The sequence below is a fragment of the Phyllostomus discolor genome, chromosome 2 (genome assembly GCF_004126475.2).
Source record: "Phyllostomus discolor isolate MPI-MPIP mPhyDis1 chromosome 2, mPhyDis1.pri.v3, whole genome shotgun sequence".
Classification (NCBI taxonomy): Eukaryota; Metazoa; Chordata; class Mammalia; order Chiroptera; family Phyllostomidae; genus Phyllostomus; species Phyllostomus discolor.
Genome location: NC_040904.2, coordinates 75107444 through 75123031, shown reverse-complemented (window position 1 = coordinate 75123031; position 15588 = coordinate 75107444). Strand labels below are relative to the sequence as shown.

Here is a 15588-nt window from a genome sequence, read left to right as displayed (position 1 = left end):
TCATTGCTCTGTTCACATTCTCTGTTCTTGCACTACTAAATTCAAGCCACTGAATGCCAGTCATTTTTCCCAGCTCCTTGCAAATAATAGTCTTCTCGTCTTTAAAAATTTACCTCAGGTCAATATTCCTGAAATCTTTATTCTTTCTCCCAGATAAGGAATCTTAGTTTTGTTTTCATTTGTTTTGTGCAGGTATCACTTTCTAACGACCTAAATAATTAGGAGGATTTCATATGTCTTCAAAAATTATAGAAATTTCTAAGTAAATTCCAGAAAGAAAGAGTCCTCGAGTAACTCAGGTTTGAGCCAGGGTTCCAGTTTAGGCTCTGCTAAGTGCAATTTGAACTTTTAGCCTTAATTCATATCTCTCCCTAAAAAAGAAGTGATTCTAGAGTAAGGTTTCTCTACCTTGACATTATTGACATGTCTGACTGAAAGATTTTTGCTGATAGGCTGCCCTGTGCACAGCAAAATACATAGCAGCAGCTCTGGTCTCTAAATGCTAGGTGCCAGTAGTGATCGCCTCTTGCAGTGTACTAGCTAACGATGCCTGCGGACATTGCCAAATACCCCTTCTCATTTGACATTGCCAAGTCTCGCCAGGGCTGAGAAGATTGCTCTAGGCTTTAAAATTCTGAGTGGCACAGTGAGAGAATTTGCATTAGCATTTGATTTCTAGTTATTTCCACCAAAACTAAGTTCTTTGAGGGCAGGCAAGTGTTTCTGTTTTGTTCAGTGCCACATTTCCAGTGACACCTGGTATGGTAGGCACTCGTTAAATTTTTGTTGGCAACAATAAACAATGATGCAATATCTAACCATATAGAGATTGAAAACCCTCCATTCAAGACATCTTTGCAGCAGGTTTTTCTTATGAATATTTTGCATGCTTTCATTTAACATAAATTTAGTTCCTATCACCTTTAGAACATAGGATGCTTGAAAGCAAGAACTGTATTCTTCTTCTCTCCAATAACATATTAATTCTTTATGTCACTCAACTTTTAAGCATGCTGATTGATAGATTGAAATATTTCATCTTTAATATTGCAGCACCATATAGACAGCAAATACATCCAAATCTCTGAAATATAGATTTTCTTCTCTGAGTATCAAACATGCAAAAATACTCCTTTCTGACCAATTACATACACATACTCATTTCTAAGTTTCACAGCATGTTCTTTATGCATTAATTTAAGAATGGTATCATCTCAACCTATCACATATATGCTTTGCCTTTCCTAGTTGAAAGAGTCTTCATGTCAAAAGGCAACAGCTGCTCTCAGTCACCACATCCTAGTCTCACCTTCGCAGCACTACAACTGACCACTGAACAGAGAATTCAGGAGCATTTACATTCAGGTCTTTTGCTATTAGAAGTCATTCTTGCTTCTTATTTGTCTTTTTATAATACAAAAGTCTGTGGCTGATTATATGAGAGTTTTTGTGACTTTCATGATCTTGAATCACCTTTGGGATCTGTAAGTTTCCTTTCCCAGAAAGAAAAAAATCTGTGATTAGAAATTCACATTGTGATTGTGTTTCTAAAGGACAATCACCAGCTACACATCTCAGAGGACTATCCAAACAGTAGTGAATCGTAGAATGACCAAAGTGTATGATAGATATTGTTTTTACTGCTATTGATTCTGTTCCCTAAAAGAGTCATCCATAGTGATTATAGAGTTATCTGCCAAAAGATGTTTGTTCACACCTGGAAGGTGAAAAGTGACAACACAGATCATACGTACACTCTGTCCAGTCATACGATTCTTTCCAAATGGCTGTTACTTTAAGAGCACTTTCATCAAATATTATCAAAACTCATACTTCTCTCTACAATTGTTCTCCATTAAAGTTTAGGGCCAGCTGTCAGAGCTGTAATGTAAACCCTTATTAGCTCTTATAAGTTCTGCTCTGGAACTAATAAGGGATTGTCAAAACTCCATACACAGACCTAAGTGGAGGGAGAGATCACAGGAAAGAAGGTGGAAAGTGTTCGATGAAGCTGTACTGGCAAAGCAATCATTGTGGAACTATTACCGATGCATTTCACAGAATCTGAGAATCTCAAGAGGGAGGAAAAGCTCTAGTTCTGTTTATTTTGCAGAGGGTTTGATTTCTCTTCCTCTGGGAGAGGTCGACTAAAAACAATGAAACAAATGATTGGAAAATTTAATAAAATATCAGTAATCCTCTTTAGAATTAGTACATGCATTCTGAAAAATTACATTGCATTTTCTAAATTTTAAAACTTAGAAATTTGACAATATCTTAATAGCTAAAGGACACACGGACAAAGCCAAAGGGGACAGGATTGAGTGTAGGAGGTGGGGATGGCTTGGATGGATGGGAGTGGTGGGAAAAAATGAGGTAATTGTTGTTTAACTAGACTTACTGCAGTGATCATTTTTAATATATACAAATATAAAATCATTATGTTGTATACCTGAAACTAATATGTTAATTATTCCTCAATAAGTGTAAAAAATGCAAAAGAAAAAAGTTTGAAAAATCAAAAATGAGTATTTACAAAAGCCATAGATTATATAATACATAAGCTTTAAAAATTATGTTTAATCAAATGCCATCCAGCAAAAAAGAACCAAGAAAGACTGTTTCCAAAAACCCCAAAGTAGTTTAAGTTAAAGAAATAAAAATTGAAATGAAATTTCAAGACTTCCTGCAGAGTCTTACTAGACTTGGCAGTAAATTACCATGGCAGATCCATGAGCTATATGGCAGTGTTATTTATCAAGATGCCAAACTCAGTTTAATTTCTATATACTCAGAATAACCAATATCCCTTCTCTCACAAATAAGTAGGCACATATGTGACTTTTTCTTGGAAGGTTCTCATTACTTTTCAGATGAGTTTATATTAATAGATACTTAGTGAATGGTATACAAAGCTTCAATGATGGAAACAAGTTATTTCAAGTAAAATAAAACCTATTTTCCATTTTGCAATTAGACATATATTTTTCATGTCTTAGATTTGCTCAATGAATATTGTCCTGGGAAGCTTAATCCATACTTACACATACACTTAAACAAATAAACCACTCAATTGGCAAATTATTTGTGTTCTCCAAAGACTATACTTTTGACATATTGGTGTTACCTAAATGATTATTTGAACCAAGTCGGTAATGGCCTCTGAAAGTTCACACAACTTAAAGATGTAGAAAATAGCACTTGGTCAAAAGCAGGTACCCTATAGCTGTTTGATAAGGGCCAACTGTGAACTGGGTTAGAACCTTAGGAAAATACCTGAATGTTGACCTATAAAACATTCTTCCAGGTTATGATAAAGGGTGGTAAAGTACCTACTAAAAGAGAAAATGTCTTACTATTTTTCCCACTTTGAACAATATAATTAAAATTAATACAGTTATATAACTAAATTAACCCATGTAAAGTACAAGAATACAATTTTACTAAAACACTATAATTCTTATTCAGTTGTAATTCTGTGTTAAAATGTTACTAGCATTTATAAAGCTGCCTGTGATTTTTAAGGTCTTTTATGGTAGTTCATGGCTGATCATTTAACTTGTTCTTATTCATTATGAGGTATTTAAATGGTTAGATAGGAATTTGTTCTACTCCCTAAATTTAAGGACAGGCACATCTCTCCTAAATATGTTTGCAATTAAATTGTCTCTGACTGCTCAAAATAATCTGATTTGTAGTATACACAGAACAAAGAATTCACATTTCTTCCTAGTATCTTAAACATGCAAATTCATGGTTCAAATTTATGTTGTTTTTTTCTATATGGACTCAAAGATAAACTACATACTTTAAGTCACAAACAAAATATGTTCCCTTAGTTTTCCTTTCTTTTTCATATTTGAAAGGAGTTTTTACTTAATTACTGTTTAGATAGTACATCGACAAAATTTGATTGAAAGTTCCCAGTAATATCACACAGTAATCATGAAAGCACATTTGACATTTACTTCATATAATTTATATTGTTTTCTCTGTTGCTTTTTTCCTATTTGAGTGATTCTTAAGTATGCATAACAAATACCTGAAATAAATTAAATCTACACAGAATAAAGTGGATTGACAAAAAGTTCCTTTCTTTTCTCTGTACCATGGCTCTAGTAGTGTTAGTTGTCCTTAATTCCATTCAAAACAATTTTGTTAGATTGTATTCCAATGGCTGTCATATCAGTAAACATTTAAAAAACTCATCATAATTGGTGAGTTTTATGCAACCCTTTTAATATTGAAGAAGGAAAAGGCTATGCAACATTTTCATCATATGATGCTTTATTATTTCAAGAAAGGTAAAAATGCAACTGAAATTCAAGAAAACATTTGTGCAGTGTATGGAGAAGGTTTGGTGACTGAGTGAACATGTCAAAAGTGGTTTGTGAGTGTCACAGGTTCGATTCCCAGCCAGGGTACATGCCTGGGTTGTAGGCCATGACCCCCAGCAACCGCACATTGATGTTTCTCTCTCTCTCTTTCTCCCTCCATTCCCTCCCTAAAAATAAATAAAATAAAATCTAAAAAAAAAAAGAAAAGTTTAAAAAAAATGGTTTGTGAGGTTTCTTGATACTATCGATATTTTGGTCAAATATTTCTTTTCTGTGGGACTGTCTTATGCATTGGAAAATGTTTAGCAGCACTCCTGGCCTCTATCAACTAGAGGCAATAGTGGGAGATAGCTAACATACTCAAAATATCCAAATCAATAAATTATTGGTGAAAATGAAAAAAATGTGTTTTATTTTACAGAGAAAACTAAATGGACTTTTTGATCAACCCAATATTTTATTTACTTCATTATTTATTTTTGGCTCACATAGTTTTTGCAAAGCAGAGACATTATTTATTGTTATATCCTTTCCAACTACCTCGTCTTTCATATAATGATTGTTATTGCAGAACACAGTATAAAATAATTGAAGATTTAATATGTTTGAAATGTAGCATTTTTATTTTATTTTGTTACTGTTGTTTGCTTGTTTCCTAAACTATTTTCTCTCAAATGAGTTAAAACCTGAATATCTCTCTGGGTATACAATATAAAAATGTCCATCTATAAATTCAAGGCTACTTTTGAAAAACCAGTGGAAAGACCTGTGCTAGAAACAATAAGCAACTGAGACTGTACCAGATGGGAAAAATCAAGAGCTGTTTAGGAGAAGGAAAAGAAAAAGAAATGCTAACAATAAGAGAATAGAAGGAATATCACCTACGATTGAACAGAATAGGAATTTAATGAAACAAAAAATGAAGTCTCCTAAGGAAAAAAAAAACCTTGATTGAAAAAAGGTGGACCACCAATGATGGAATAATGAATACATAATTACATAAATTTATTATAAGACATTTTCTCTCCCTCAAGTTGTCTCTAAAGTCTAAGGTTTAAGTTAAGACACAGAATAGTAAAAGGATAAGTTTGTCATATCTAAGTATTTTAACCGAAATTAAAACAAGAAAGCAAGGAAGGCAATATATTCCAATAAGGCTGATGACTGACAATAAAAATGAGCTCATATACCTTTTATCCCATGCCAGATACTGAACAGTGGGCTAAAAATCAAATGTTTTGGAAATTCTAAGGGTACATTTCATGAATGAGACAACTGAGGTCCAGAGTAGTTAGCCACACACAACTGGTTAGCAGCATCCCTGATGCTCTTGAGCCCAAGCATCAAGATACCAGCAACCAGCAAGCTTTGCTACATAGACAATTAAATAAAAACTCAAATTTGAGAACAAACTTGGAGGAGTTCTCTGCATCATGTTAATGCTGCCAAAACTTATTTTATAAATTGGTGAACAGACACAGAAATTTGTGTAAATCAAAGGTTTTATAGCTATCATAAAGCTATCATAACATATATGTTTAATTTATTTAGAAGTTAGAGTATGACTTACAAGTGGCATACTTTTATTTAAATAAATTCATTTGTTTGAAAAGTCATGGGTGTGTAACAGCTAAAGGCAAAGTAGAAATAGAGGGCTGTTGTTTTACACTTGGAAGAAAACAAATAACATTTCATAATTCCAGGTAAGAAACCTGATAATTTCAGTACAGTCATTAAAAGATGAATCCATAATTTAAGAACTAATTGTGTAAAATTAAGGAACAAATATAAGCATCTTCATAAATAGATCTCTATTTTTATAAGTATGGAACTATTGGTAATTGATTTTTGCAAGCCAGAAAAATCAATATTCACCATAAATTTATAACAGAAAAAGTATTCTCTCAGGTATATAAAATCATACTGCTTTATTTCATGTACTCTGTATATGTACACTCATGTACACTGTAACGACAATTCAGATAAATCTCATTGTAACTTGTTGCAACTGTATGTGCTCTAATAGTCAAATTCTTTTCAAATTAGAAACATGAACATCTTTATATGCAAGTCATTTTGAAAGGTCTTATGAATTCAAAAATAAATAATATAAAATATACTCTCACAAGAATTTACAGTGTAAAAATACAAAGTTGTATAGAAATCTCCCAGTATTTATTTACTCAGTAATTATCTACTTGAGAATTTAAGTATAATCTGCCAGGTTCTGGGCACAAAGTTCCTACAAAGATGTGGCCCATCTTCTCAAGCACCTTCCAGTCTTAGAACAACTGGAAAGAAATGCTTCTAAACTCATTAAAACAAATGAACACTCTGCAGTTCTAGAAGGTACATGTAGACTCAGAAGGTTTTAAGAAACGTCTGAAAATTTAAATTTTCTCTAGCTCTTCTGTCAGAGCAAGCAGAATCTCTAAATCATTCTGTTACTGAAACCTTCATGGCTTCTTTAAGACAGTTTCTGAACTGACAGAGAAATAAATGGAGAGTAAAAATTGGTATTGTTAAGTCCTAGGTGAAACAAACATAATTATGAATAATCCTCAAAAAGTCTAGATGTCTTCATACATCACATCAAAAACACTTTTCTATAAAGCTGCTAAAGTGCAAGAACAAGCAACAAAGTTAGCATTCCACAATGAATGGGCAGAGATAAAGCACAGAGCAACAGATTCTTCAGTGACATTAATAAGGTATTTGGTACATTAAGTCTAAACAAAGTTTGTAGGAGCAGGGATATTTATAGTAACCTCCTGGTGTTTGCTTCAAATGTAATTAATTGACTATATAAAAAGCCATTAGCAGTTCCCTTTATTTTCTTCAAACTGAATCAAAGCAGATAACATAATTCATTAGTCAGGATTAAAAAAACATAAAGATCATCAGGTTTCCTTGGAATTAATGTGAAATTTCCCCACACCTCCAATCTTAGAAAGTAAAAAGAATTATGCCAGGATGTGCAATAAGAAGTATGAAATAAATTACGTAAAAAAAGATAGTCAACGATTGAAAGCAAATAGCAGATGATTTACATTTATATGTTTAATTTTTAAATCTTATCTTTTTAACAGTAGGTTTATGGACATCTTATAAAAACAGCTCGACCTGTTTGACTATATATTCAACATCCTGAAAGTCTGCCCAGATTTCAGAAACATGGCCCAAATGAGGTTTGAGCCACACACACAGTAAATTAAGAGATACCACAATTTTTTACTCTGTCATTAAATAGAGAAATGACTTTCTTAAACTAAAGCCATATTTTGAAACTATATATCAATGAAACTGTGAGAAAACCAAGTCTGATACATTATTTCTTACTTTTCTCACTAATTTTTACCCTTATTAGTTGAAGCATGTATAGTTATTTTTAAATGTGTATTTCTGTTTCACCAAATTTATTGTAATAAGTATTTTCTATTTTCCTGGAGCTACCTTTTTTCTGCATTTCAAGTTTGCTTGGCATGCAATTTCTGATCCTTTACCAACATTTCTTTCACTGCTCCATAATTTTCTTCCTCTAACTAGTCCTTGAAAGAGAAAACTGCACCATTTTCTATTCTTATTTTCTCATGTTTTCTAGATAGCAAAGAAAAGAAAGTAGCAACAGAAAGCATTTATTGCTGAAAATGTTAATTTCCCATCAAATGTAGATTCCCATATCAATATCCTCTTCCTCATCAATACTCATACCTTGTCTTCAGTTTAAACTATTATTAGCTCTGTTTTAGTAATTCAGTTAAAACTCTATGTTCCTTTGGAGGCAGAGACCAAAACATTTTACATTTTAAGACACATTCATTTGCACACACACACTGTCACATTTTTTAATTACCAGCTAAACTAATTTAGCAGTGATAATGCCCATCTTTGTTTTTCTATTGTCTGACAGGATTTGAACATATTAAAGGCTAAATAAATGTTTAATAGCTTAATAAATGATTAAAGGATATTGTTTACTTTTTCTCATTTTATCTTTTAATTTAATTTATTGGGTTGACATTGGTTAATAAAATTATATAGGTTTCAAGTGTACAATTCTATAATACATCATCTGTACCTTGTGTTATGTGTTCACAATCTAGTCTCCTTCCATCACTATTTATACTTCCTTTATCCTCATCAACCCCCTCCTGTCTCCCTTTTCCTCTGGTAATGACTATACTGCTGTCTGTCTCTATGAAATTTTTTTTTGGTGTAATCCCTTCACCTATTTAACCCAACCTCCTTCCCTCTGAAAGCTGTCTGTTTTTGTTCTGTATCCATGAGTCTGTTTCCTATTTTGTCAGTTTGTTTATTTTGTTCTTTGGAATCACCTACCACCTGCCAACATTGTTATCATCAATAAATCAAAAAACAACAAGTGTTTGGGTTGATGTGGAGAAAATGGAACCCTTATGCATGCACTTGGAGGGAATGCAGATTGGTGAAAGCACTGTGGAAAAGAGTATATAGTTTCCTCAAAAACTTAAAAATAGAATTGTCGTATGACCCAGTGATTTGACATCTGGGTATATATTCAAAGAAACCCAAAACACAAATTTGAAAGAATATATGCACCCCTATGTTCATTGCAGCATTATTTATAGTAACCAAGAACTGAAAGCAGCCCATGTATCAATCAGTAGGTCAGTGGATAAAACAGTTGTGGTACGTTCATTCCCCAATGGAATACTACTCAGCCATAAGAAGGAATTCTTACTTTTGTGACAAAATGGATGGGCCTATAGAGTATTATGCTAAGTGAAATAAGTCAGTCAGAGAAGACATGTTCCATATTATTTTAATCTTTCTCATTTTTGAAAAAACTGTTTGTTGTGAAAGTTTGCAGTATATAAAGGAGTAGATCAATGTCATGGTCAGAATTCTGGTCCTATATACAAAGACAATCTTGGTATTACATATAGTTCTGAAAGTAATGGATGTTTTTAAATATAAAATATGTTTATTAATATATTTTCCTATCAGAGATTGGCGCATTTTCGTTTAGTTACTTTCCTAAATATCCATTTAGAGTGGAATAGATAATTCAAAATATTTCATTCCTGAAGTCAGAAAACACCCCAGTTATGAAATGTACTCCCTGCTGCCACCCTGTAAGGCCTCCCTGTGGAACAAACACCAAAGTCTAATTGGACTTTTCCACATTTTGAGATTTTTGAGATAATGATTCAATAAACAAATTACAAACCTCACCTTCTGAAATGCGTAAGCTGTGTAAAGTCGTTAGCCCTTTCTCTCTACACCAGAAGTTTCTAAGCATGAGTCCAAAACTTAATTCAAAGGCTTCTCATTATTAATGAACAATTTCCATTATATAATTTTGAAATACTCAAAACTAATCTCTTTTTCCCCTACATTACCAAGGCACATTTGTATCCCTGGTAGAAGATTTATTGGTCTGTTTTGCACAAAAATTATTAATTTATGTAGCTATCTTTCATACAAGATTGTGAGCTCCTGGAAGGCAGATACAATGACTTATTCATCTATGTTTCCCCTGTGTCTGGCACACTATTAATTTGTATTAATAGATGGTCAACATTATTTATGGAGTTAAATTTGGTAGACTTTTTAATGCCTAAGGTGCACGGCAATCCACATATCCAGATTTTATTAGATTAAGCTAAACTTAATCTTCCCATGGTATGATATTTTGGCTAACAATCTTCCTTAAAAATCTAGAACCTTGTCTTAACATATTCTTAGTTACTTTGTGCCAAGTCTTTGTGGCCCTACTCATTCTTCAACATATAGTACTCTAACTCCAGCGGAACTTGTGTCCTTGTGGGTTTCCTAGCCTCTGTCACCACCAGACCGAATCATAAGGAAGCAGTGTGGGCTGTGGTCACAGCTGCAGACTTTGGAATCAGACTGCCTGATTTCAGACCCGACTCACACTCACTTGTTAAGGAACTTAAGGAAAGATATTTCAACCACCAAAACTCTGTTCTCATTTTTTACATAGAAGTAATAATAGTGTGTATTAAGAGGTTGTTTTAAATTAAAAATGGAATAACTCATAAATATTACTTAAGTTAGCACTGTGTCTGGCATCAAATAAGTGCTTTATAAATGTTTTTAAAAATTTTGAAATCTTAGTACAGTGTTTGAAATGAAGTAGGTTTTATTAAATGTTTGTTGAAGTAAAGTAAAGGACTCTCATTGTCCAATTTTAGGCAACTGAAAGCTATGATTACTTATAATTGTGTTAAAAAATTCTCCTGATGTATTTAAAATCTATCTATATGTTCAGTCCAAGTAGTGGGTATATCAAAGTATTGTACTATCTTTTTTTTAAAAGAGTAACATAATGTTTTTATAAGCAAAAAAGCAAACTAAATAAGACTGAACTCACAAAATATGTGTTTATTTAGCTACTATTCATTTTTTACTTTTTTGTGCTTGAATTGAAGTACTTATGATCACATGCTGATTTGTGAGAATCACAGAAAGCTATTCTGATCAGCCTATAAGCTTATTAAAAACCATCTAAAAACTAAAAGTTAAGAAAGAAAATTGTAACAAATACTAGCACCACCACTGACCACAAAAACAAATGGCAAGCCTCAAGCCGTGCTGGTCTACACTATCACAGATTCAAGGCTGCGGGACTGATGTGTGTGTAATGGATTTTCAAGACATAATAAAGTGTATATGAAGCTGACATTAAAATTAGTATTTGTTAAAATCAAAGTGGTTTATACTCAATATGGCACACAATTCAGAACAAAGTAGGATACTCGGACACCTTGTCTAAGAAGGATTTGTTGATTATGAAGAGAAAGGAAGCCGAAATGCACCTGACAGCAACAGCAAATGTCCAGAAATGACCATAAGAAATGACCACCTTCAAATGACATGACTGAAGTATCATCCTTTTTTTAAAATTCCAACCACATCCCACTTTACACACCATCTCTAATTCTACTAAAATTGTTTTATTGATTTATTTTCAAAATATTCTCTTAGAATATGTTGTATTTATGCATATGCATCTCTTATTTTGAAACCAGTATTTTTAAATGCTGAGAAAGTCAGTAACATAGTTTTAATAGTGAAGTTGTGCTATTGATGTCCTTCAATGTAATGGTTAGAGGATGTAAAACTTTGACATACATGTTTTCTCTAGGAGTAATTTGACGTGGAATGTCATTGAATAGCACAGTAGTTAAAAAAAAAGTGGTTCAGTAAATTAAGGTGAGGTTAGAAAAGTGGTAGGTAGCAGTTCTGAATTTATTGTGAACATTCTGAATACAACTTAATGATACTCTTTAGAAAAAAAATATTCTACTAAAGTGTGTCTACAAGACAGCATGTGTGATGAACAAATAATTTAAATGCTTTGCTTCTATTAGCACTTTTATGTGAGTCTACCTCACTGATACTTATTTTCCGGTTCTTATAACTATAAATGAGATATAAAACACTACATAAAATCATTTAAAATCCAAACATCTAATGATTAGGTTTCTTGCTCAATGGACTATTTTATGAGATGGTGCTGCTTAGAATTGATACATATTGTTAAAATGGAGACACATCTATTCCTCTGGGTATGAGTATCAGACACTGGTTCCATAGGCAAGGGATGGACAATTTTTTTAATTCCTCTTGAGCTAAGCCTTAAACATTTTATTTAAAATTAATCTCCCAAATATCATATCACAAATAATATCATGTTAATAAAATACAATTCAAAGTGGAATATGAAAGCTATTTAGACCTCTCTCTCCTCTCATGTATATAAGCAGAGTTGCTAGTGTGCTGTTTCCATTACAGAACTTTCAAAACTATACTTTGAAATAGTATTTTAATGGTGCTTGCCAAAGATCTAAATAATACTGAGAAGTATGAGGCTAGAGTGTACCATTTGTTCTTATTAATTTTTTTCTGTAAACTATGTCATTAGTCAAAAGTAAAATGCCATGTTCTGTTCAAATTGTTATTGAAAGTATATTAATTTCTTCCCCATGGACTAGAAACTTACTGAATGGCCATAAGCAGAATGCTAAACTCAATTTCTTTGGCAGAGTGTAATAACAAAGGTGTTAAAATAGACTAATTCTAAAGAATAGGTACTTAACTTTTCCTATGCATTTATACATTTAAAATTTGAATGCATAAGAAAGGACTATTAAGCTGTGAGACACAAAAGCACAAACCTAGTCAACAGTACTATCTAATTCTGTTAGAATTAGATTACCTGAATGCCAATGATGTTTCTTGTCTCTACATAAAAATGACAGAAAAAATATGTTTTCTTAGAGTTATACTACCATAGTCATTATATAGTAGAAAAAAACTTAAAAATAGCATGTGTAGCACCTCTAGTGGGGTGTACCCCAGCACCACATACTCAAATATGTTAATATTTCTAAAACAAACTATGTTTATCCCACATCAAGTGGGATAAATTTAGTCTAAAAATAGACTGTGCTCAGTTTAAGGCATGCTTTCCTGCCAAGTGAGTGCAAGCTAAATGCATTTCTTTCAATGACTCTATGATAAACTCACAGGTGAGAACTGCCACTCTAACAAAAAGAAGGAAGGCTTACCTTGGCACACAAAACCTCTTTCTTCATACCCAGCGTTGCATGAGCACTTGCCAATGGGTACAAGCCATTCGCCTTCTGTACTGCAGTACATCCTGGGAGGATCATCCTCCTTGGAATTGTTAACACAAGAACCCCTGACCTCCACCAGGGACTGGGAATCCATGGGTACGGTGTCTGGAAACATAGCCAGATTCTTCACTATAAATGGGCACTTTTTGAAGTACACTCTCACGGACACCAAGGCAACACAGGCCCCTACGTCTTGAAAAGCCAAATAAAATCCCTTTTTGTTAACAGGACCTACTTCTCTAACTTCAGTGTTGAGTTTAAGAATACGATCCCCAAGATCCATTTGAGTGAAACTTTCATCAGCTGCAATGGTATCGATCTTTGTAAACTGATGCTCCCGGAACTTGACCCCATGATCGTCATCAGACTCCATGTAGTACAGGTTGAAAGTCTCCTTGCAAGTTCCCAAAACAAATGGAATGCTATTACAGTCCCGTAAGGTGAACTTGAGCTCCACGTAGATCTTCTGAGCTGAGTTCCTGGGGACCCAGTTTGTCCTCAGCCAATTATTTTGACTGTGCTCCATCACATTGCACACCTGGTATGTCCTGATGGGTGTGTAATGCTCATCAACACCACTAATTTCTTCCCACTGAAGAAACAATGGACAAAAAAAAGAGTTAATTAAATAAGTTAAGTATAATGAATAAATAATAAATAAGACAAGGGTGTGAATGGTGTCACAGAAAATACAAAACAAGCAAAAACTTTAGTGTTACCCACTAAAGGTCGTGATGTAGAGCAATGCCATAACATTCTTGTTTTAAGTTTTCATTATTTGCAAGGTTCTCTGAGCTCATTGGCATATGGTGATTTACAATTTAGATGAACACAATGTGAAGTGCATTGCAGTTTGTGGGATATTCAGGGAAAAGGTTGCTTAGCATTTCATTAGACCTAGCCAAATATTCCAGAATTAAGGCCTCAAATCAGGCATCTTCAATAACACTGTAAAATGGCTTTGTTGTATAGTTTTGTATTATATTTTACTTCTTTGTTTATTATTTAAAAAGAATGAAAATATGATTGCATAAATTCATCTTTATTAACTGTCTGCCAATTTGGACGACGTCTTGGTAAAACCAATACATGGTGAAGAAAAATGAGCCTAAATGATGTAATTACCATGTATCTTCATGTATGACATTTTAAACATAGTCATTTAAAGGAATATGTGTTGGTAGGCTATGCAAGAAAATTTGTAGTAAAAATATAAACATACCTTATTTCACCCTCCAGCATTCAGTTTTACACAAGCAAGAAGTAAATGGCTATTTGGGTTGTTGCTGATATTAACAGTTAAGTGTCATTGTAAAAACACTTAAAATGTTTCAAGACTTTTTTTAGAAAAGTGAGTCCTTGCTTTGATCCTTAGAACATGTTTTGAGAAGATTTTAAGCTAGCATCAGATAGTTTATGTTATTTACAATTCTACAATTATACCCATTTTGCCTACTGCTGACAGCAAGATACATCTTGTAGCACACCATTCTTGAATTCAAAGTCTTCCATGGTTCCCATTACCTGTGCAATAACTCTTTCATTTCGCATTTGTGTTTTTTCAAAAACTGGTTCTACATTTATATTTTTCTAGAGGTTTGACTTGTGGTTAGTGAATTATGTTTCACTATACACATACCATGTTCTTGTCAACATGAGCACTTTCATTGTTTTCAAAAGACACGTTTAATCATTTGTTTACATATAACTCTGTCTGGACTCCGCTCTTTATTCTTTGATGTCTTTCATACCCCACCAATTTTTAAGAAGCTGTATGTGTTATACAACCCTAATTAAATACCATATTGATTCATAAATTTATTTCAGGTATATGTTAAGGTAAGTTTAGTTTTGTTTCAGTGCTTTTGCTACATTTTATACCCCCTCATATCCTCCATAGTATGCAAGATAAAACTTCACCATTTGGAAGATGCATAAGAATTAATTTTTCACTGTAATACATGTAAAAATCACACAAAGAATTAACAAATATAAAGTTCTTATTAGGTAATATATCTTAATTTTATAAATACATAAATAAACACAATCCTTGGGAATCCCTTTATAAACATATTCTTATTTTTTTCCATTAAAGGAATGGCATGGAAAGTTTTACATACTTTTTTTTTTGAGGTGAGGTCAGAGTCATTTTTTATTTAATTGTTGTTCACGTACAGTTTTCTGTCTTTTACTCCCATCCCATCCAACCCTCCCAGCCCTCCCCACCTCCCTCCCATTTCCACTTCCTTCCTAGTTTTTGTCCGTGTGTCCTTTACACTTGTTCCTGTAAATCCTTCCCATTCTCCCCTGAAATTTCCTCCCTTCTCCCCTCTGGTCAGCCTGTTCTGTATTTCAGTGTCTTTGTCTATATTTTGCTTATTTGTTTGTTTGTTAGTTGTTGTTGTTATTTAGGTTCCTGTTAAAGGTGAGATCATATGGTATTTGTCTTTCACTGCCTGGCTTATTTTGCTTAGCACAGTGCTTTCCAGTTGCATCCATGCTGCCACAAAGGATAGGAGCTCCTTCTTTCTTTCTGCTGCATAGAATTCCGTTGTGTAAATGTACCATAGTTTTTTTATCCTATCATTTACTGATGGGTACCTAGG

General features: G+C 33.2%; 1 protein-coding gene across 2 annotated transcripts in view; it reads right to left on the bottom strand.

Annotated features, from left to right (window-relative positions):
- The window catches only part of EPHA3 (EPH receptor A3), a 341621-nt gene that overhangs the window by 231605 nt on the left and 94428 nt on the right, over positions 1-15588 (bottom strand). For both annotated transcript variants that reach the window (XM_028504495.2, XM_036017958.1), the window contains exon 3: positions 12914-13574. In XM_028504495.2, the coding sequence (XP_028360296.1) occupies positions 12914-13574 (661 nt within the window). The remainder of the gene's footprint in view (positions 1-12913; positions 13575-15588) is intronic.